Genomic DNA, 22,072 nt, shown 5'->3' with positions numbered 1-22,072 from the left:
CTAGATTTCAATATACTAATGACCATTTACTACTATATGATACACCATTCTCCATGGTTCACATTTACCATATATGATTGAAAAAAAAATACACCATACATGTACATGTACGGTAACAATTTATTTGATTGCAGCTAACAGTAAAAGGTGGTGGTGCATTAGAGATGTCAGACAGCAATGCTGACCTATTTGTACATGACATAGATGGTGACAACACTGGACGCGTAACTGTTCGACCACAACAGAAGTTCCATACTGATCTAAAACGAGCGCTGATGGAGTTCAGTGTCCTGACTCAGAGAAATTCTGAGTTACAGCTTCCTCCTTCTATAGACTGTAGACATATTGATCTATACATCAAAGGTACTGAAATGGAATACTTTTTCTCCCATTTTAAGGAGTTAGACCTAGGGTAAGGAACACAACTTGGATTGATTTTATTCTGCTTCAAACAAAAGCTTCAGAGGCTTGGGTGAAATTGAATATGATACAAACATATTGCTGATATCAAGAGTTATCTCCCTTATCCTAGGTCTACCTTCTTAAGCAAGTGATTAGAAATGCATCTGACTTTTTAACCACTGGGTGTTGATGAAGTTTCTGTGAGAGTTTTCCCGCCATTTTACATTTCAAAGTTTTATACAGATTTCATGAGAGAAACCAATTCTCCTTCAGCCTATTCTTGTTTTAAGTTCTTTCTCCACTCTCTATGGTAAAAATAAGATTTTATCATGCCTGCTAAGGCTTGTACGTTGAATTTATTTTAATTTTACCATCTCGAATGGAGAATTAATTTAAACCACTCGTTACTAAAGGAGAATCTGTATATACAGTATTTCAGACCTGAATAATCCAAACATTGTTTCTGATAAGCCTTTCAACTTGAAATGATTGTCTTTTCTCTGATTATGGCATGATTTAGCATTGCACAACTTCAAAACTACTGACACTGGCATATTCAGTATCAATTAAAGTACTGTAAAAGTATTATTGTTTGTTGGGGACGAATTTTTGGGGTTTTAGTTGATTTGGTAAATCACAAAGCTCAGTTCCTAACGAAAAGAAATTTTCCCATTAGTTTGTATGATAGAGTTGTTAAGTCCGTGATTCAAAAATCTATGCACTTAAAATTTCTCCCTAAAATCTAAACTGGTATTGCACTTGATCCAAAAATGATAGCGAAAGTATTTTTGTATTGCTAAGTTATTGTAACATACACAACTTTGATCATCATAAATTTTAATCTGGCAGCAAGTGGGTTAATAGTATGACTCAGAAGATTGTCTTATCTTTTTTTTGAAATTCATCATTAGATATACTGCATATTTTATTTTGTCACTATAAATTTCTCGTAAAGATTGCTGTAAACATACTTATTTCAAGGTGTACTAATATTCATTATTTTTGCAAGGACAAAAAGCCAAGAAAACTAGTATGTTTAAAATTTATTTTTTAAACTATTTGACATTACTCATATTTTTGAATCTGCGAAAAATTGATATCCGTGAATATGTTCACTTGACAGAATCCGCTTAAATTAAACGTTTACAGTATACCATAGCAATAGCCTCTAACCTTGTATGGTATTTCAACTGTAGGACATTTTGAGGCTATGGACAATGTGACAGTGAACGCCTACTGTAGTTTGACTATAGACCATTACCAACCAACAACCAATGTAATTGTTCATCTGGATATCAAAACATTTGGTGAAGTCAACGTCGTTACTGACAGGGAAGCCTTAACAACACTAGAAGGCACCACACTTACAACCAGAAGTGGTGCTAAGGTGACTATTCTGAATTCATACTTGTCATTTTGCTTTGAATCCTAGCGGTCTTTAGACTTTAAAGAAACAATGTAATTTTACATTGTAATTTCATTTATCTTTTAGTTGAAGATTTCCATATTAAAGCATTAGTAAATTGTATTACCATACATACAATAATTGTGTTCAAAAGTGTAAATATTTCTATTTCTAATACTTTTTTCAGCTTTATTCTAATGACCTGAAATTAACATATTACAACATAACAATAGAACCATATGGAGAAGTTATGGTTGATGAGGGAGTTCCTGAATTAGAGAGAGAAACAGGTACACATTGGTTTTATTTTGTATGTTTTACAATATGAAGATCTTTGAAGGAAAGTGTATAATTTGGGTTTTTTTTTCTTTGTATTCTTGTTTCTGAAGTTGTCAATTGCTCATGAATTAGAACTGCATAGACTTAAAGTGAAAAAACTTAATATTTTGTAGTTATTAGAAACTTTGAAAATGAGTATGCAATAAACAATATTATAGTTGCTCCACAGTATGTTATTGGTTTTATTTGTCTGTTATAGAATTATATTTACTTACAGTACTGTTTATGTTTGCTTGAAATTATTGCTAAGAATAATTTATCTCAAATAATCTAATCTTTCATGAAATAAGTTTTAGCTTCAGATAATTATTACTTTTCATATTGTATATTTGAGAAATGAACAAATAAAAAAGTAAAGATTCATAAACTTTATCTCATTTATTCTATAACAGGAATTGGAACTGGATCATCTCATTCATCTGGAAGCTCAGGTGCAGGTCATGGTGGAAATGGAGGTCAAGGTCAAGGTCAGACAGTTGTTGGAGCAGGTCATGGATCATATCTCCAACCAACGTCTTTTGGTAAAGATGGAGGACACTCTAAGTTCCCTCATGTTGGAGGTAGAGGAGGTGGTAGACTGGAAATCAATGTTAGTCATACACTTACTGTTGATGGCTACCTTACTTCTAAGGGAGGTAATCCAAAATCCAACAGTGCTGGTGGTGGCAGTGGTGGGAGTATTTTCATCAAGACATGGACAATAGATGGGGATGGAACTATAGATGCCTCTGGAGGAGATGGTTATGAAGGGACTGGCAGTGATGGAGGAGGTGGAGGTGGAGGTCGTGTTGCTCTGTACTATGTATATGACTTCTTTGTTGGTAAGTCAAGTATTTTGTAATTCATTTTAGTCTCAAAATTTTTTCTTCTTTGATTTTCATGTATCTAGTATCTTGTACAGTTTGTTGATTTTTTATATTTTTTTACCCAATCTTTTGTTTTGCTTTATAGTGGAAAAAATATTCGAATATTTATTCAGAGTCTGTTTTATCAAGTAGTGAGATAGATCTATTCTTTATACAATCCTTTTTGATATTTTTTATGTTGTCTAAGATTTCTGTCTATAAGAATCAAATTTTTAAAATGCTGACAGTCATGAAGTGATGCATTTTCTTTTTTATTTTACAGGAACTTTCAAGTCAACAGGTGGTGCTGGTGGAAACTCTGCCGAAAATGGAGGTCCAGGAACAATATATGTCCACAAATTACCAAAAGAAAATGAAAACCTTGCCAAGTTTGTATCAAACAGAACCTTGTTTTTAGACAATCATGGCAGGGGACCAAAGGATCCATTGAAAAACCTCACAGAGTTTTACAATGACTACACTAAAGGAAGTGCTGTGGCATGGATCACCCCATCAGAATACCCAGATTTTGTAATTGAAACAAAAAATGATATCCAAATAATTCTTGAGGAGCTCCAAATCTATAGACAGGCTCAAATGGCACTGCTATTACCATCAAATACCAAATCACGGATTGATCTGCTAGTAGATGCTATTGATGGTGACAGAACAGGACATGTACACATAGGTTTTAACCAGTCCCTTTATATTGGTACAGGTAAACTTCCCAATGATCTGTCTGTGTATCATGGAGGGGAGGTAATTCTGCAGGGAGAACTTCGTGTGGCTGGTGTCAATGTTATGATAGAGGGAGTGATGAAGAATGTGGAGAACCTTACTGTTGTTGATGAAGGTAATTGTTTGTTTAATAGGGAGATTGTTCTCATGTAAATCATTTTTTTCTATATTCATAAAACAACTTAATTACAAAAATAAAAATATGTAGCCTTTTTTAGGGTGTATCACATTTTTCTGATTTTGCATGATTCTTACAGGCCTGCAAAGACCGCTACTTAACTTGTATTTTGTTGCAGATTTCACTACACACACAATTAGAATTATATCATTTAGTCTTAAAAAATATATTGGATTGATCATTGTTTCAAAACTACCTTTAATACAATTTGGTATAATGATTCAAATTTCACAGGAAATTTGAGAATCAATGAAATGTGGGATACCTCCAATCAGAGAGTTGATGAAATCCTCTTCAAGGCCTTCAACATTAGGAATCGTGGTACAATGGTAATGAATAACAACCTAGAGAAACATATCCTGACAGGAGAGGAGGTTAGAGTGTTCCCTGGTGGTCTACTGAATGCCAAGAACCTACAGATCAATGCAGATACAGTTATTGTAGATGTGATGGGTGAAGTTCGGGCTGACTATAATGGCTTCTGTAATGGAGGTATAGTTGATAAAGCAAAACTATCATAAAAGACTTTGCCAAAAGCCGTGTTTGTTGGTACAATTTTATGGTTTTTGTTGTTCTTATAAATCATGAATTTCAAATGATATATAAAAAATTTCTATGAAAATCCTGGTGAATGTTATTGTAATCAGAAATTCATGTAAATCTTTATAAAGTCTAAATGATTGTTAAGGCAATCTGTATTATGTTTCATTTCAATATGATGTCTGTTGAAAGGGGTATTGTAATTTTTTAGGGGGTGTGATGGTGGTAGGTAATTGTTCCTGAGAGGAATGTCATAATGCTTTATTGGCTTGAATGTTGTCAGTAGTCAGGGATCGCGCTGGGCTTCACCAATGTTGCAATTTGCGATTTTTTATTTGATCTAGCGACAAAAATAACCATTTGGCGATTTTCTTGGCGCCTAGGTTTCATATGTTAAAATTGACATAAAGTTTGTCAGCAACGAATATTCTCTCCAATTAAACAATTGTGTTGACACCTGGTTGAAGTTAATTGACCATAACCAATTTACGACTGACACCAATCAATGGTAATTAGACCAGTTGACTGTGACTCACACTATCTTCCTGGGAGGTGTCAGTCAGATGTAAATATACTATTGAGCCTATCAAAACTATTATCATCTGGTCAAAGGTAAACACAATCATGGCCATGTGCATGTGGCTACATACAAGCTTCACAGCCCTGTTAAACCATATGATACATTCAGAAACAGATTTACCTTATAACAGAATAAATTAAATCTAATTAACAATGATTATCCCATAAGGAAGTGTCTAAAACTTTGAAAAGCAAGAATTGATAAAAGAAAATGGATGACATTTGTTTACTCTTTTGTCATGGGCCTTTTTTGGCGGGAAAATCGGTAAACAAATAGATGGGATTCCCAAATTCTGATCATATTTAGATAAATAGAATTGGAGATAATTGAAAAGAGACACAATTAATGGTCAATGGTAGTTTGCTAGAAATTTTTTCACTTGAAAATAGAATCAAGTTTGTTCAAAATTTATCAATAAAAAACTAAATTATATTTTAAGATAAACTTAATTAGACCACAATGGACAAAGGTCAACAATGAACATGTTTTAAAAATAGGGACTATATGAGCATAGTAATATAAAGTCCTTGATAGAAATAAAACACCTTTTTTTCTGGAGTAGTACTTTATTATTTTGCATATAAAAACTAAAAAGTGACTAATGGTATTATATCCTGACTAAGACTGGTTCGAGCTAAAAACCTGCTTTATACATGCATCAAGAGTTAATCTTGGATGCATGTATGTCATGAATGAAGGGGTCATTTTGATGAATTGATAACTCATCACTGGTCTTGATAATGTTATATTTTAAAAAAAAATTAGAAAAAAAAAGATTTTAGCACCCATTTTGGCTTTAATTTTTGAAAATTGGTGACAAAAATTGACAGCTGGCGATTGTTCTGGCGACAGAATTTTGAAAGCCAGAGCAGCCCTTGAATATTGTTCCTTCTTCAAAGATTAATGGTTTAACAATTGATGAATTTTGAATATATATGCATTAAACAACCACTGAATAGCTAAGGTTGATATATTCTGACTCTATCAAAATATTGAAATTTTTTTCTTGTATTCCAGCAATTTTCATGTTTCTTCTCACTTATAATGTTATCAGGTGCTGGGAAAGGTACATTGTACGAAGGAACAGAATCAGGTCACACTTACAACTATGGTACAGGAGCCAGCTATGGTGGGGAAGGTGGTGCTGGAACCAGTTCTAGGTCTTCACCCTATGCCTATGGATCCTTTAATAGACCTGCACTGTTTGGAAGTGGTGGAGGAAATTCAGGTACTCTTTTTTGTTGTATTTTTAATAAATTGAATCCTATCTTAATTTAAAACCCGACATAATCCTCAATCCTGTTTTAAAAATCTAATATGTTTATTTTTGATTTAATTTTGAAAAACCAATAAAAATTCTATTTATAATCTCATGGAAATTATTTTATTTCTGTTTTCTAATATAAAAGTAAAATTACTCATGATTCCTGCAAAAAGTTTGATAATTTATTTTATCAGGCTCTTTAACCTTTCATCTGGTTCTGTAAAATTGAATGGTGTGACAATTTCACATTACTACACAATAAACAAACTTACCTAACTGACACCTCTTAATGAGATTTAGTGTATTTTACATCCTGTCAATTTACCTGGAGACAAACAGGTAGCTGATGAGTTTGAATTTTACAACATGGTAATTTTACAAGATAATGAAAAAATATTTTACAGCATTTGTAGAAGACACAAAGTCAAGTGACTTTAACTAGACAGGGCGTGTAATATAAAGTTCCTGATCTGGATTAATGAAGCTTTTTACTGTTCATGTTTGTATTGTTTTATGGTTATTGTCCGTTCTGACATGTGGGGAGTTTTCCACACTTGTTTTGTAATGCTCCTACCAAATAAGTTTGTTTTTGGTATGTATCCTTATTATGAAGAGTTACAGATTAAGTTTCACTTTGGTTATGGTTGAATGATTTTTATGAAGTTATGGCCCTTGGACTAACAAAATTTCATTGAATTTAAAGTTTTCCGCACTTTTTATTTTGTAATGCTTTTACCAATTTTTTTTATCTTTTGTATGTAGTCTCACTATGAAAAGTTACAGATTAGGTTTGACTCTGGTTATGGTTGAATGATTTTTACAAAAGTTATGGCCCTTGGACTTAGAAAATTTCAGTGAATTTAAAGTTTGAAACGTATCTTTTTACGCAGGGGACATTGGAACACTGTTCTTTTATTTCTTAAATAGTGCAGATATTAAATTATGTGCATTTTTATGATAGGTGGTTGTGGTGGTGGTATACTCTTCTTTAACCTGACCAAGGAAGCTAAGATAGATGGAACACTGAGCTCTAATGGTCAGGCAGGGTCAACCAGAAGAGGAGGAGGGTCTGGAGGCAGCATCCTCATCACTACACAACTATTTGACGGAACTGGCTCTATAGAGGTATAGATTTCCCATCTTTATCCGTTAAATACTGAGAATGAACAAAATCAACTAATCTTATGAATTGAATGATTTTTTAAGAAACCAGAAGCCATAAATGTACCAAGATTGGTAAGCAAAAGGTGAACCTGTTTTAAACAGAAGTTCTTCAAAAAAACAAAAAGCTTCACTTTGATATCTTTTAAGGTAACAGGTGGTAATGGTTACAATGGAGGAGGTGGTGGAAGGATGTCTGTTATCTACACCAAGAACCATTACATTGGAGAATACCATTCCTACGGTGGTACCGCAACATTAGGTGGAGAGATTGGGGCTGCTGGTACTGTCTATCTTAGGAACATTGGAGGTTCACCTACTGCTACAAAACTACAGATTTACAACAGAGATGGAACAGGGGTAAGAGCAGATAATCTTGATTTTTTACATTTTTAGTGCACATGGCCGCCATTACTAAAAATAGAACATCGGTGTCAGACAGTAGTTTTTCGCATATATCTCCAAAACTGTAAGGTTTAAACCAAACTTTGATGGGGTAAAAGTTTTTACATGATGAGATCTATCTGTGGTTGAATTTTCATTTTGATATGTTAAGCCATGTTGGAGTTATTGCCCTTTTTGACTTTTTTTTGCTATTTTGAATGTTATTTCTTTCAAAAATCTTCTCCTCTGACACCACCTGACCAATTGGAATTAAACTTGGTATGAATGTTCCTTGGGGTATTATGCATAGAACTGTTGTGGGGATTTTTGATTCGTTGGAAAAAATTGGCCACTGTTTCTAAAAATAGAACATAGAGGTGAGACCATAGTTTTTCATAAGTATCTCCAAAACTGTTAGGTTTAGCAAAATTATTTCTATAAATGACAGTGACTCTTATTATAAGGCCTTCAAAAGTCGTCAGGGATCAAAGTTGTCAGGTGACTCCTGTAAGAGTTATTGCCCTTGAAAGATGAAAAATGACGTTTTTTTTTAAAACTTTTTTACAGTTTTCAGCTTATATCTTTAACACTCACTGAAATGATCCTTCTGACAGTCCTACCAGAGTCTTCTTGAGTCCAAATTGTTGGACTCCTTGTTAAATTTTTTGCCCTTGAAAGACAAACTTTAACAAGGTGAGCGATTCAGGCTCTTGGAAGCCTCTTGTTAAAATAGATTAAAATAATGTGATACTTGTTTTTTTATTTGAAAAAAATTTGGTTTTATTTTCAAGAAATTTTGTGAGAGATAAAGCTACTTTAACTAGAACTATTTTCATTCATTGTCTGTTTATTTGTTAAAATTGTTGCTTTTTTTTTTTGCTCACCTTGCCAAAGATCATCTGTCATCATCGTACGTAGTCGTTGTTAACAGTTATACAAAACTCTTCTCCTCTGAAACTGCTTGACAAATTAGAACCAAACTTTGTATGATTGTTCCTTGGGGTATCTTGCATAGAACTAATTTGGGGAATTTTTATTTGTTGAGGAACATGGCCTCCATTAATAAAAATAGAACACAGGGGTCAGACAGTTTTTTGTGTATACGTCCCAAACTGTTAGATTTAGCTAAATTCTGACAGGGTTAAAGTGTTAAACATGATGAGATCTATCTCTGGTTAAATTTTAGTTTTCATCCGTCAAGCCATGTTTGAGTTTTTGCCCTTTTTCAACGATTTTTTCTATTTTGAATGTTATTTCTTTCAAAAATCTTCTTCTCTGACACTACTCAACCAATTGAAACTAAACATGGTATAAATGTTCCTTGGGTTATCCTGCATAGAACTGATGTGGGGATTTTTGATCAGTCAAAAATATGGCAGCCGTTACTAAAATTAGAACATAGGGGTCAGACAGTAGTTTTTTGCATATATCTCCAAAACCGTTAGGTTTAGATAAATTCTTTCAGTTGCTGAAATGATCTTTAATATTAGGACTACAAAAGTCTTCAGGGATGAAAGTTGTCAGATGACTCCTTGTAAGAGTTATTTCCCTTGAAAGGGGAAGAGTAATCAAGGGAACCAAGGTTATAGCGGTAATCAAAAGAATGTAATCCAGGGACGAAGACCAGACATGGAAAACAGACATATACAACAAAGAACGTAAAGTAACTAAAATCATACATACAAAGTAACAAAAGTAAATGAGCAACTCGGACTCCACTAAAGACTGGGAGCATGGACCAGGTGCACCGGTAGGGTAAGCGTCCTCTGCTTTTCTAGAAACACCCGCCGAGTTGCAAAATGCCTTTTTTTTTACAGTTTTCAATCAATATCTTGACAGATTAAAAGAAACTTTCAGTTGTTGAAATGATCCTTATGATAAATGCTACTGAAGATTTCTTGAGTCAAAATTGTTGGACGACTTCTTGTTAAATATATTGCCTCTGAAAATGAAAATTCAACCAGGTGAGTGATTCAGGCACCTGGGAGCCTCTTGTTAAGATTAAATAGTCCAGATTTTTTTAAAGGGTTTCATATTGTTGTAGAACTTAAGTAGCACTCCAGCTAAGAATCATGCAAAATGTGATACAAGGTTGGAAAGCCTGCATATTTTTATTTTTGATATTTTATTTAAAATGCTTTAGTAAACAGAAAATATTATGTAGCTTATAATAGAAACTGTGTTCTTATGAGATAAAAGTTGTAAAGAATACACTGTAGAATTCGAAATTAAGGGAAATAGCTCTGTAAATGACGCTAAAATTCAATAGAAACCATTGGATTTTCAATGTGAATTATCTCCTAAGAACAGACAGATTGGAATGAATGATTATACATTTAATCATATAGACCTATAAAGCAATTTAATAAAAGAAATAAAAATATGTAGCCTTTTTTGGGGTGTATCAAATATTACAGAAATTACATGATTCTTACAAAGACTGCTACTTAAATACCAGTAATTTTTGAAGACATTCATTATTATTTTATAACAATTTTAATGATATTGCAACACTACTTTTAGGAATTATCTGTAAGTAGACATTCAAGATTTTATGAATGTTACATTATTACTTACTAATCTGACTTATGCATGTACCCACTTATGGTGTATATGGAGCCCACAAGTCTTCTCTAGTTGTTTCCCATTTGACTCAAACCACCTCGGTTGTTTTAAGGGAAGCATGCCTACCTCGTAAGTGGGAGGTTGTAGGTTTGAGTCAAGTCAAACCAAAGAATTAAATATTGGTAGTAACTGCTTTTCCGCCAAGCATGCAGTATTTAAGGAGTTAGAGTAACGACTGGTTAGCTCGAAGTCAGAATAATGGGAGTGGGGTAGCATGTCTACCTGCAGGTGGTTGCTTCAGTGAGCCAGCACATTAAAATTCAGCTCGGGCAGTCAGACTTGTACAATGCAGGGCCTGTTTGATTGGTCAGTCATTCTTGTCCTGAAATGCATGAGATGCTGCATTAAGATGTTAAACCATATTCAATCAATCAATCAGCTTTATTCAGGTTTCTTTACATATTCATTCAAGGTTTTCCTGTTGGTTTAACATACCTTATTTACTTTTCTCTGTGTTCAATCTTGTCTTGCTCTGTCACAGATCAGAATTCATAGTGTTTTATGGATAAATTTCATATTGACATATCTACAACTTTTAATTTTTTTTTTATAGAGGCTAATTTAAATTTATGGTTAATTGCAAGTTATACTCCTGGTTGAAAGTAATGGTGCCTTTTTTGTATTTTTTATTTATTTGTATACGACTAAAAGTAAATAGGTCTAGTTGTCTCATGCTTGGACACATCCCTACACACATAATTGCCTTTCTATGGTTCAAGCATGTGTTTCAGCTGTTACCTGAGACTATCATCTGCTTTGTATATAGTTATTACATTTCAAGTCACCAGGTGATCTGGATGTATAAAAACTTAAGGAAAGGTACATTTTATAAGGTTATAGTTGATTTCTTCAGAAAACACCATGAAATCAAGAAATTTCTAATCCTTCTCCCTATTATGAAGTCTTTACATTGCCTTGTTAGAATATACAAACTAATGGTACGGAAATATTTCACCAGTAATCGTCTTGAATGCACTAACCACTGTATATTCAGGTACATTTACCAACAGCTTTTTTCTGGACGACAAAGTGGCAAAAAAAACCACAAAAAATACAAAACAAAACTAACACTTGTACATTTGGAAGCATTTTTAGATACAAAACAAACATAGCAGTAAAAATTATCTGATGTAAATGACATAATAATTAACAGGCTTGAAAACGAAACTAAAAGACGTCAGTAAAAAACAGACAGCTAACAGTATAACTTTCATTAGATGTAATTTCCGGCTTGAGGTCGACAGAAATAATTTATGACCAACATGATCTTATTTCTCTTTAAAAGGGAATTCCACTTTTTTTTAAATCAGATTTTACTGTAAAGTATCTTTATGTGTTGTATGCACCGATTACTGCTTTTCTATTGGCTCTGTGAAAACTAAGTTTGTATCATTTTCTGGTGTTGGAGTGTTGGATTCGATATATCCTTGGTGGGCAAAAGCTCACAAAGAAGTTTGGCCTCAAAAACAAAGTCTACATGAAGAAAATTTTATTTCTCCAACTCTTTAATGTGTTTTGTAGTTGATTTGATTGGTTTGTAGTGATCATTTGTACATATACTGTCATATATGCCCTTCAGACTTGGCTAAGATTGGGAAAATCTGTTAAAAGACTGGAAAACACCAAATTTTTCTCTCTTTTAACAATTGCCAAATGCGTGTCAACTCTCGTGCTTCATATATTTTTGTGTATAATTGTAAGTTACAACTTGTGTAAAAATATCTTCAGTCAACAAATGTGTAGCCTCTTCCGTTCCACACAAAAACCATCTTAAAAATTGCAGAAATTAAAGGTTTTGTAAAATTTACATAAATGCATACTGCTATTTCTTGAATAACGTCATAAATCTCATCAAAAACATCTTTTATTCAGTGTGTGTGACCATTTTACTATTCTACTACTACCTAGAAATCAGCTTTAATCAAAATGTTCAAAAATGCCCAAATTAAGAGGCCAAAAGGAGTCCTTACCGAACTTATTCCTTTCTTGTTTATATCAAATTTTTGATTACTCTATACTGATTAACATTGAAATACAAAATAGAAAATCTGTCTGTTGATGCTAAAATAATGGGGTTCTTCACTCTGCTGTACATGTATGTGCTATGATAGTAGCTACATAACAGTAACTATATTTACATAACTCTAAAAATATCACATAAGAATTTCTTGTATATGAAAATTCACTTCTCCCTCACTTCTCCCTAATATGATGTCACTTCTTCCTGTTTCTCTGGCATGGAGAAGCAACTTCTCCTTGATATATCTTGTGTTGGTATATTTGTTGTCTTACAATACATGGCAGAATCTAAATGTCGATTTTTTTTTTTGTAGAATCGTTTGACAAAGATCACCATCCCAGACAATAAAGGAGAAGAGCATGAACTTGACACATTAGATCTTGGTGATCATGCTGAAGTAGGGCTGATGGCAACTGATGATGATGGTTATGTCACCAGTGGATCGCGGAAACTTACACTGACAACTGTTGCTGGTGATAACACAGCTGGAATACATGTAGAGAATAATATGTGGCTCAATATTGACTTCAATGCTACAGCTGTCATGTCATTTGATGTAACTCTATATGAGGTAGGTTTACATGTAGTATTCTCCTGAAAGTTACATTTCTTATTTTGAAGAATTCAGTATTTTTTTAAGGTCAAGTTTAATTATGGGTTGATGTATATAGTGGCACTAGTACAGGCAGATACATACTAATAAAATGTGTTTTGAAGGATAAAATAGCATAAATGTAGGAACACATTACTGGTAATCGAAAAATGTATGTCTCTGTTTAATTCATTTTGCAAATACAATGGAATCCATAGGGTTTGACACCCCTTTGGAGCAGAAAATATCGTCAGTTTATATTGATTGTATAATGCAGCTTTAAAACAATTGAAATTGTTAAATTAGAACCAGAAAATATCAATTTAAACAGGATTCTATGATACTCAGGGTCAGATTAAACCTGATTCTGTGATACTCAGGGTCAGATTAAACCTGATTCTGTGGTACTCAGGGTCAGCTTAAACCTGATTCTATGATACTCAGGGTCAGATTAAACCTGATTCTAAATCCCCGAGGGGTCATAGAATCCATTGAGATGGAAAATATATCCTCTCTGAGAATTTAATTTGAAGAGAGAAATGTTATCTTGATCACATTGTTTGGATCTTGTTACATTTTCTACGTACAAAAGTATTAGTTATCCAAATATCTGTTTCTATTTTCTAGGGTGGTACAGTCAATTTGCCCCTTGACACCTATTTGAAAGATTGTCGTGTAACTTTGTATGGTGGTTTGCTTAGAGGAGTAGAGACCCTCAACATATCTCTAGCTGGTGCCTTCACTGTGTATCCTCCTGTGAAACACAATGCTACCAGTGTGACAGAGGAGAGTTCTTTCTCATTGAACAGTATAACCATTCTTGATGGGGGTCTGTTTGATTACAAAGGAGATGCAGAACATGACAACAAACTGAACATCCATCTTGATGGAGGTCTTCATATCAGAGGAGGAGGAATATTCAAGGTCAACAACCTCTATCTCGAAGGTCAGTGATTAAGTACATTGTAATGTGAATGCAAGATCATTGCAATGTCCTATTATACTTTTTCGAGCAGAAATTTACAAAGCTGTATAAGTGTTTGGATTAAAAGCAAGTTAGGAAATGTATTTCTAAACATGAGGCCAAAACAAAAAATATCCTAGCTTTTCATCCCTCCTGACCCAGTTTTTTTCACCCTCCCAAAAATATTTTATTTTGATTTTTTCCCCAGTTGAGGTCAACTTCTTTCAAATTGACAGTATTTTTCACTTAATTTGATAAAAAATAAAAAAACAAAATTCTCCCACCTACCCATAATTTTTAAAAATGTTGGATGAGAATCTAGGATTTTTTTAATGAGCATAATGGTAATAGAAAACAAACCCTTTATTAATAAGATCATTGAAACATTTATTGAAAAGCACATTTTTCAGTATATATGGATTTTGGTATATTTTTCAGCTGTTAACATAACTATAGACACTGAAGGGTTGTTGGATGCCACAGGAAGAGGCTTTGCCCTTGGAAAAGGAACTGCACCAGGATTCCCAGACTCAAATGGAGGCTCAGGTGGTTCCCATGGGGGTCTTGGAGGTAAAGGAAATGGCAACACCCAATCTTCACAAGCTTACAGCAGTGTTGGTCAGCCTGACCAGTATGGTAGTGGTGGATCAACTGGGATAGGTCCTTCGGATGGAGGTGATGGCGGGGGTATTATCTACCTCAAAGCTTTACACAACATGGAGATTGATGGGGATATCAAGGCAGATGGAAACTCAGCTGAGACACCAACAGCAGGGGGAGGATCTGGTGGTAGCGTTATCCTCAACACTCAACATTTCACTGGTTTGTATTAAACAGTTTTGTGTATATTTGATTGATTGTTGGGGTTTAACGCCCGAGCAGCAATATTTCAACTGTATCCAGGCAATGAACGTGAAATGAATGATAAAATTAACATGAAATGATGAAATAGAAATGGGACGGGTCACAAGGATAATGGGGTTGGCAAATTTTGTTTTCCACTGAAATTAGGGAGAGGTGGGTAGGGGTTGAGCAATTTAATCTCCTGTGAGGAGCCTGATGGTTCCTACTCTGATAGAATACCAAAGAAAGGTTCCTTAACGTGTGAGGAATGTGGCATTTTCCCCAACACGTTGCACCACTATGGTTTGCTGTCTGATTTTCTGTATTTTGCAAGGGGTACTCCATTTCACCACCTGGAGCACGCAACCCAGTTGCTCTGTGGGTAGAGTGCCCTAGCCCTCGGCCAGGATTCTGAGCAATATTTAGTTGCCTTTTACAACAAGCTTAATGCTACTGAAGGCATATTCTTTTGACACCTAGACCCGCACAGGACTGTGTATACTAAATACTGTGAATTTACTTTTTTAGCTCACCTGGCCAAAGACCATGTGAGCTATTGCCATCACTTGTTGTTCGTCGTTGTCGTCCATTGCCTTAAAGAATTTTTCAAAACTTTTCTCTTCTGACACTACTTGACCAATTAGAAGCAAACTTGGTATGAGTGTACCTTGGGTTATCCTGCATAGAACTGTTTGTGGGGAGTTTTTGATCCATTAAAAGAAATGGCCACTGTTACTAAAAATAGAACATAGAGGTCAGACAGAAGTTTTATACATACCGGTATATCTTAAAAAAAGTTAGGTTTAGCAAAATTCTGATAAGATAAAAGTGTTCAGTATGATGAGATGTGGTCAAAGTTCTCTTTTAAATCTGTAAGCCATGTTGGGTTAATGCACCTTTTCGACATTTTTTTGCTCCTTTTAAAGTTATTTCTTTCAAAAATCTTCTCTGACATCACTTGACCATTTTGAACTGAATTTGGTATGAATGTTTCTTAGGGTATTCTGCATAGAACTAATGTGAGGATTTTTGATCTGTTGAAAAACATTGCTATCGTTACTAAAAATAGAACAAAGGGTCAGACAGAAGTTTTTCGCATATATCTCCAAAACCATTAGGTTAAGCCTAATTCCTATGCGAATAAAATTGTTCAGCATGATGAGATCTTTTATTGTTCAAATTTTCATTTTAATCTAGTCAGCTTCTTGTTAAATTTATTGCCTTTGAAAGGCAAAAAATTTAACCAGGTGAGCAATTCAAGCTACTTGGAGCCTCTTGTTTTATGAGCGATTAATTTTTGTTATTTTCATGCACAATTAAAAATAGTGAAAATAAATGGCAGTGAATGAAGTCTTTTTTTTTAAATGAAGACATTTTTTAGAAGAGAGTGAAGGATGGCAAATTATATAGCAGTAAAATTGAAATGATATCCCGTCACAAAAAATGGTTAACAAGACAATAACTTAAAGCAAATGAATTAAAAGTTGTAATAGATACATTTATAATTTAGACTTCCAACATAAAAATTATAATATTGCTGAATACCTGATAACATGAAACTTCATAATTTTAAATCACATCTCTAGTCTAAATGACAAATATTTCTTTGTTCCAACATAGGCACAGGAACTGTATGGGCAAATGGAGGAGATGGGGCTTATGTAGCCCATTGTAGCCGGTATGATGCTGAACGTCGATGTTTAGAATGTGATAGTGGCTACTTCTGGGTTGGTTATAACTGTGTTCTCACCTGTCAGAACCCTAACAATAACTGCTGTTACATTAATGGTACTATGAATTCATGTTATTCTAGTATTTATTGGTCCAAACATTGGTGTTACCGTGGTTACTGCAGAGGAGAGACTAATATACAGACTATTGTAAGTATTCTAAAACACTCTAACTACTGTTTAATTTTCTTTTTTATATGTAGGAATGTTGATTGTTTCAGATATATTTTTGTAGGCTCTAAGGTTTAGATATTTTTATTCAACCTTGTTTATCTGAAATATTGATGAAATATGCCAGAAAAAATGAGAACACCAGTTTTGTGACCTACCTGTACTTTTTCATGTTCCCCTATCTTTTATCCATAAGTTATAAGATTCCTTAAAGTTCTTTGAGGTATGTTTATATTTTGTTTTTCCACTACCTTTGTTTTATAGAAGGGAGATTTTGTTTGTATATCCCATTTCCTTCTCCTAACAAGGGGGTATACTGTTTAACCCTTGTTGTCCATCCCTCTCTCTGTCCATCTGTTTGTCACAATTTTTTGCCACAGTTTTTCCATCAAATTTGTCATAGTCATTTGGTATTGTGTTACAAACTTTATGTAGGTGTGTCACATTTGGAATTTCAACTTCTTGTTTTATTACTCAGTATTCATCATATATTATAGCTGGGATTGGGGCAAACCATTAACTGGCATTGGCATACAGATTTGTTGACCTTTTTTTATTTCTTGTGCATCAGCTCCATACCGTGACCTAAAAAAGGAGAGCAGGAATACCATGTGTTTCAGAACAGTTTTTGATTTTCATGTAGTTTCATCATACTTTAAGGAAGTAGACCTAGGTTAAGAAACACAACTCTTACAAATCATTGAAATGTTTGTATTTACCATTTTACATCAATCTCATGTTATTCAGTTTTTAAGGAAAGCTTGAAAGGCTTTGGTGAAATTGAATATGATACAAACATCATTGATTTCAAAGGTAATGTCCCTTGCCCTATGTCTACCTCCTTAATGTAGTGATTATTCAATCAAGTCAAGTAAATTAAAATTTAATTTCAGGCAACCGGTGGTGGTGGAGGTGGTGGTAGAATAGCCATCCATGCCAACCAATCCGACACCTTCCGTGGTAGCTACCGAACTTATGGTGGAAAGAGCTTTGTTGAGCAGGGTGGATCAGGAACTGTGTTTGTACAGGCACCAAACTCAGCCACTGGGATGGCTGAAACAACTTTGTACATAGACAATAGAGACTATAAGCCAAAGACTACATATGTCATGGATAAAGCTCAGGATACAGGAAAAACATATATCATTACAACAGCAGCTGATCCTACTGATCCAATTAGGTTTGACCATGTTCACATCAATAATGCTGCCCATCTTGTCTTCCTGAATACATCATCAAATGCTCCTCCTGTTACTATCGGTTATCTCCATGGTGATGCAAGTGGAATGCTCCATGTGACTAAAGAACAGCCAATCACAGTTGAGGATAATGATTCACCCTTCCCATCATCCTTCAGGATATATGAAAATGCTGAATTTAACATGCCTGAAAGTATGCTAATTTTTTTTCCTTTTTAGTTTCAACTTAATTTCTTATAATCAATGTATGTTAACATGATATATTGGTATTGATTCAGTTTGGTTACAATTTCCATAATCCTGATCTTTTTGTCCTTATTCCCGTTTTCCTTTGGATGTTTGAACAGGATGTGATTTTTTTAATTTTCAACAATAAAAAAAAATTCCAGTGAAACCTGTGTATTTCGAATCCTGAATAATCTGTTTTAACCAGACATTTTTAAAGTCACTTAAATTTTGGTAAGCTGAACATTTTTCAAGACTGAACCAATTTTTGATATCCAGAAGGTATTAGATTTACTCACTTAAATTTTAAACCTTGGTAAGCTGAACATTTTTCTAAACCGAACCAATTTTTGATATCCAGAAGGTATTAGATTTACTCAGGTTTCACTGTATAATTTAGTGCTGTGAAATTGTTGATTCTCAATTTGCAAAAAAATATGAATTGAAATTTTAAAAGTGCAGTCTACAAAAATGAGCTCTGACTATTGCATTCTTGTTTTTTTTCCAGAAAATGAGCTATGACTATTGCATTCTTGTTTTTTTTTTCAGATGTTTACCTAATCAATTTAGAATACAAGTCTATCTACATTGATGGTGTACTATCAGGAGCCAATAATGTCATAATTGGACAGGGTGTCAACATGCTGGTTGGAGAGAAGGTAAAATTAAACTATGCTTTCTTTTAGAACTTAAAAATGTATGAAACATTAAAATATTTTACTCATTGTGCACTTGGGACAATTCTAAATGGATATATATTTAAGTTGAAATCTAATTTTTAAACATCCTTTTTTCTTAATAACCAAGAATACAGTATGTATATACCTTAAACATTTATGTTTCTTTCCAAGTAGAATGGTACACAGGTTTGTTGTTGTTACTTATTAAGGGGTATTTAAGGACACCCTGTGACTGATTTAGTGACTTGTGTGCAGATGAAACCACATCAAGGTCACCAATCCTGCAAGACAATGGAACGAATGGTCAATGATCGCCTTGTGTGGTTCCTTGAGAAGCACAACTTACTCACTAATATTCAGTGTGGTTTTAGGCAAGGCAGAAGTACTCTTGACCATTTAGTCCGGTTTGAAACGCTCATCAGAAATGCATTTGCTAAAAATGAGCATGTTGTGTCGGTCTTTTTCGATTTAGAAAAAGCCTATGACACGACGTGGAAATATGGTATTTTAAAAGATATATTTGATATGGGGTTGAAAGGAAGACTTCCTCTGTTCTTGTCTAATTTTTTGTCAGATCGTCATTTTAATGTGAGGGTAAATTCGACTTTTTCTGAGGAGAAGGAACAGGAAATGGGAGTTCCTCAGGGAAGTATTCTTTCTGTCACTCTCTTCAGTATTAAAATTAATTGTTTAGCCCAAGTTTTGAAGGACAATATTGACGATTCCTTGTATGTAGACGACTTTTTGATCTGCTACAGGGGACAAAATATGAGTAATATTGAAAGGCAGTTACAACTTTGCCTCAAAAGAATTGAGAAATGGGCTTTGGAGAATGGGTTTAAGTTTTCTACATCTAAAACTGTTGGTATGCACTTTTGTCGAAAGCGAAAGCTGCATCCGGACCCAGATCTCTTTCTTTATGGTAATAAAATCAAAATAGTAGAAGAAACAAAATTCCTTGGATTACTTTTTGATAGTAAACTTTCTTTTCTTCCCCATATCAAATTACTTAAATCTAGGTGTCTTAAGGCACTAGATATTTTAAAAATGGTGTCCAGTACCGATTGGGGTGCTGATACCTCAATTTTATTAAATTTATATAGATCTTTGGTTAGGTCTAAACTTGATTATGGATCTATTGTTTATGGTTCTGCCAAAAAATCTTACCTTAAAATTTTAGACGCTGTTCACCACCAGGGGTTGCGACTTTGCCTTGGTGCCTTCAGAACCTCTCCTATTGAGAGCCTTTATGCCGAGGCAAATGAACCATCCCTTGGAGACAGACGTTTGAAATTAGGTCTTCAATATGTAAGTAAACTTATGGCCTACCCAGATAGCCCTACCTACGACTGTGTCATTAATCCTATTTATGTCGACATTTATCGAAAACATGAAAGCAAAACCCCTCCTTTTGGAATTCGAATAAAACCTCATTTGGAAGCAATTCATCTGGAAACCAATGCAGTGACACCTGTTGTTACTTCGAAATGCCCTCCATGGGAGCTTCCACATCCTTCTTTCACTTTTGATCTGCGTGAATATAAAAAGTCCGATACCAATCCTCTATTTTTACAACAAAAATTTTCTGAAATTAAAGCAAATTATCCGGATTTTTCAACGGTGTATACAGATGGCTCAAAAGATGGCGATAGCGTTGCATGTGCTGCTGTCCATGGTGACAGAACTGTAACTGAACGGTTGCCATCGAGCGCTTCCATATTCACAGCTGAAGCTCGAGCCATATTGTTAGCACTTAAATTGATTACTCAATCTAATCTGTCACAGTTTATTATTTGTTCTGACTCTTTGAGCTGTCTTTTGGCAATTAAGAATCACAAACTGAAAAACACTCTTATTTTACAAATTTTGTATTTTATTCATCGACTTCGGGAATTTGATAAAGAGATTGTTTTTCTCTGGGTACCCAGTCATGTTGGTATTCAGGGGAATTCAGTTGTAGACAGGGTTGCCAAAAAGGCATTAAATGAAATAATAAAGGACGTTAGTTTGCCATACACCGATTTTAAACCTTTAATAAGGAAATATATTTTAAAGATGTGGCAGGACCGTTGGGACGGTCTTGAACACAACAAACTCAATTCCATAAAACCCGATCTAGGCTTTCATCAATCCGGGTCGGGCAATCGCAAAGAGCAAGTGGTCATGACTAGATGCCGCATTGGACATTCTAGATTTACACATGGCCATTTGCTTGTTGGTGATCCTCCACCTGAGTGTATCCCATGTGATTGCCCTTTCTCTATCAAACATGTTCTTCTAGATTGTGTGGATTTTGCCAACACCAGGCAAAATTATTTTGACTGCGCCAATATGTTTGATTTGTTCAAGACCGTTTCATCTGAAAACATCATCGATTTCTTGCGGGACATCGGTTTATTTAATAAAATCTAAATTGGATACCTTCCTTAGTTTTTCAATATTTTAAATGTTTTATCGAATTTATGTTTCTATATGTATTTTGATGTCTTAGGTTCACCTTTTATGTACCTTTTTATATGTAAATAGCTGCTTGTTTTAATTTCATTATTTTATGAGGAGACTTTGATCTTAATTTTAATATTTTCCTTGCATTAAATGTTCTTGCCGTGATATGGCCCTGGTCGCCGAAACGGCAATAAACAACAACAATCAATCAATCAACTTATTAAGGGGACAGCAATCTGATTCGTAAGTGGGGCCTAGCAGATTTTGGAAATAGATATTTTGGCCCTGAAAAAAATAAATATTTTGGCCTATACCTCCTAGAAAATAAATAAATATTCTGACCTCAGTCCAGATACTTCATATAGTGAAATGGAAATAATCTTGCCCTGATGTGATTGAAAATAAATATTCCAACCCCACAAAATTTTTCAGGATTCAGAATCAGATGGTTGTCTACTAATATTTTATTAACCTTTGTAGGCTCATACCATTGGAGAGCCAGATAGAATGTTTGTGTTCAGTGAGCTAGAAATCAAAGCTGATGGTAAGGTTACCTGTACTTATGTTAAGGAGCATGATATGTCACTGAGTCTTAAACTGACTAATCTCCTCAGGATACATGCTGGAGGGAGAATAGAGGTTAGTCACATGTTACATTTACCAAATCATGTATAATGCAAAAAATATATTTGAAATAATTATCTTACCTAAAAAGAATCACTTAAAGGACAGTCCCAGCTCA

The 22,072-nt window shown here is 34.2% G+C and overlaps 1 protein-coding gene across 2 annotated transcripts in view; it reads left to right on the top strand.

The window, feature by feature from the left end:
* LOC148627963 (uncharacterized) overlaps positions 1-22,072 on the top strand; it is a 159,958-nt gene that overhangs the window by 61,096 nt on the left and 76,790 nt on the right. For both annotated transcript variants that reach the window (XM_088582245.1, XM_088582253.1), the window contains 16 exons: positions 135-363; positions 1,599-1,789; positions 1,995-2,097; positions 2,539-2,967; positions 3,275-3,844; positions 4,142-4,399; positions 6,082-6,255; positions 7,253-7,416; positions 7,603-7,812; positions 12,795-13,052; positions 13,701-14,019; positions 14,476-14,859; positions 16,501-16,760; positions 17,675-18,173; positions 18,755-18,864; positions 21,811-21,969. In XM_088582245.1, coding sequence (XP_088438371.1) covers positions 135-363; positions 1,599-1,789; positions 1,995-2,097; positions 2,539-2,967; positions 3,275-3,844; positions 4,142-4,399; positions 6,082-6,255; positions 7,253-7,416; positions 7,603-7,812; positions 12,795-13,052; positions 13,701-14,019; positions 14,476-14,859; positions 16,501-16,760; positions 17,675-18,173; positions 18,755-18,864; positions 21,811-21,969 — 4,317 coding nt within the window. The remainder of the gene's footprint in view (positions 1-134; positions 364-1,598; positions 1,790-1,994; positions 2,098-2,538; positions 2,968-3,274; positions 3,845-4,141; positions 4,400-6,081; positions 6,256-7,252; positions 7,417-7,602; positions 7,813-12,794; positions 13,053-13,700; positions 14,020-14,475; positions 14,860-16,500; positions 16,761-17,674; positions 18,174-18,754; positions 18,865-21,810; positions 21,970-22,072) is intronic.

The sequence above is a fragment of the Perna viridis genome, chromosome 1 (assembly GCF_037379345.1).
Source record: "Perna viridis isolate PV_CMFRI_1.1 ecotype Kerala chromosome 1, ASM3737934v1, whole genome shotgun sequence".
Classification (NCBI taxonomy): Eukaryota; Metazoa; Mollusca; class Bivalvia; order Mytilida; family Mytilidae; genus Perna; species Perna viridis.
This window is presented reverse-complemented; position numbering and strand designations above follow the sequence as displayed.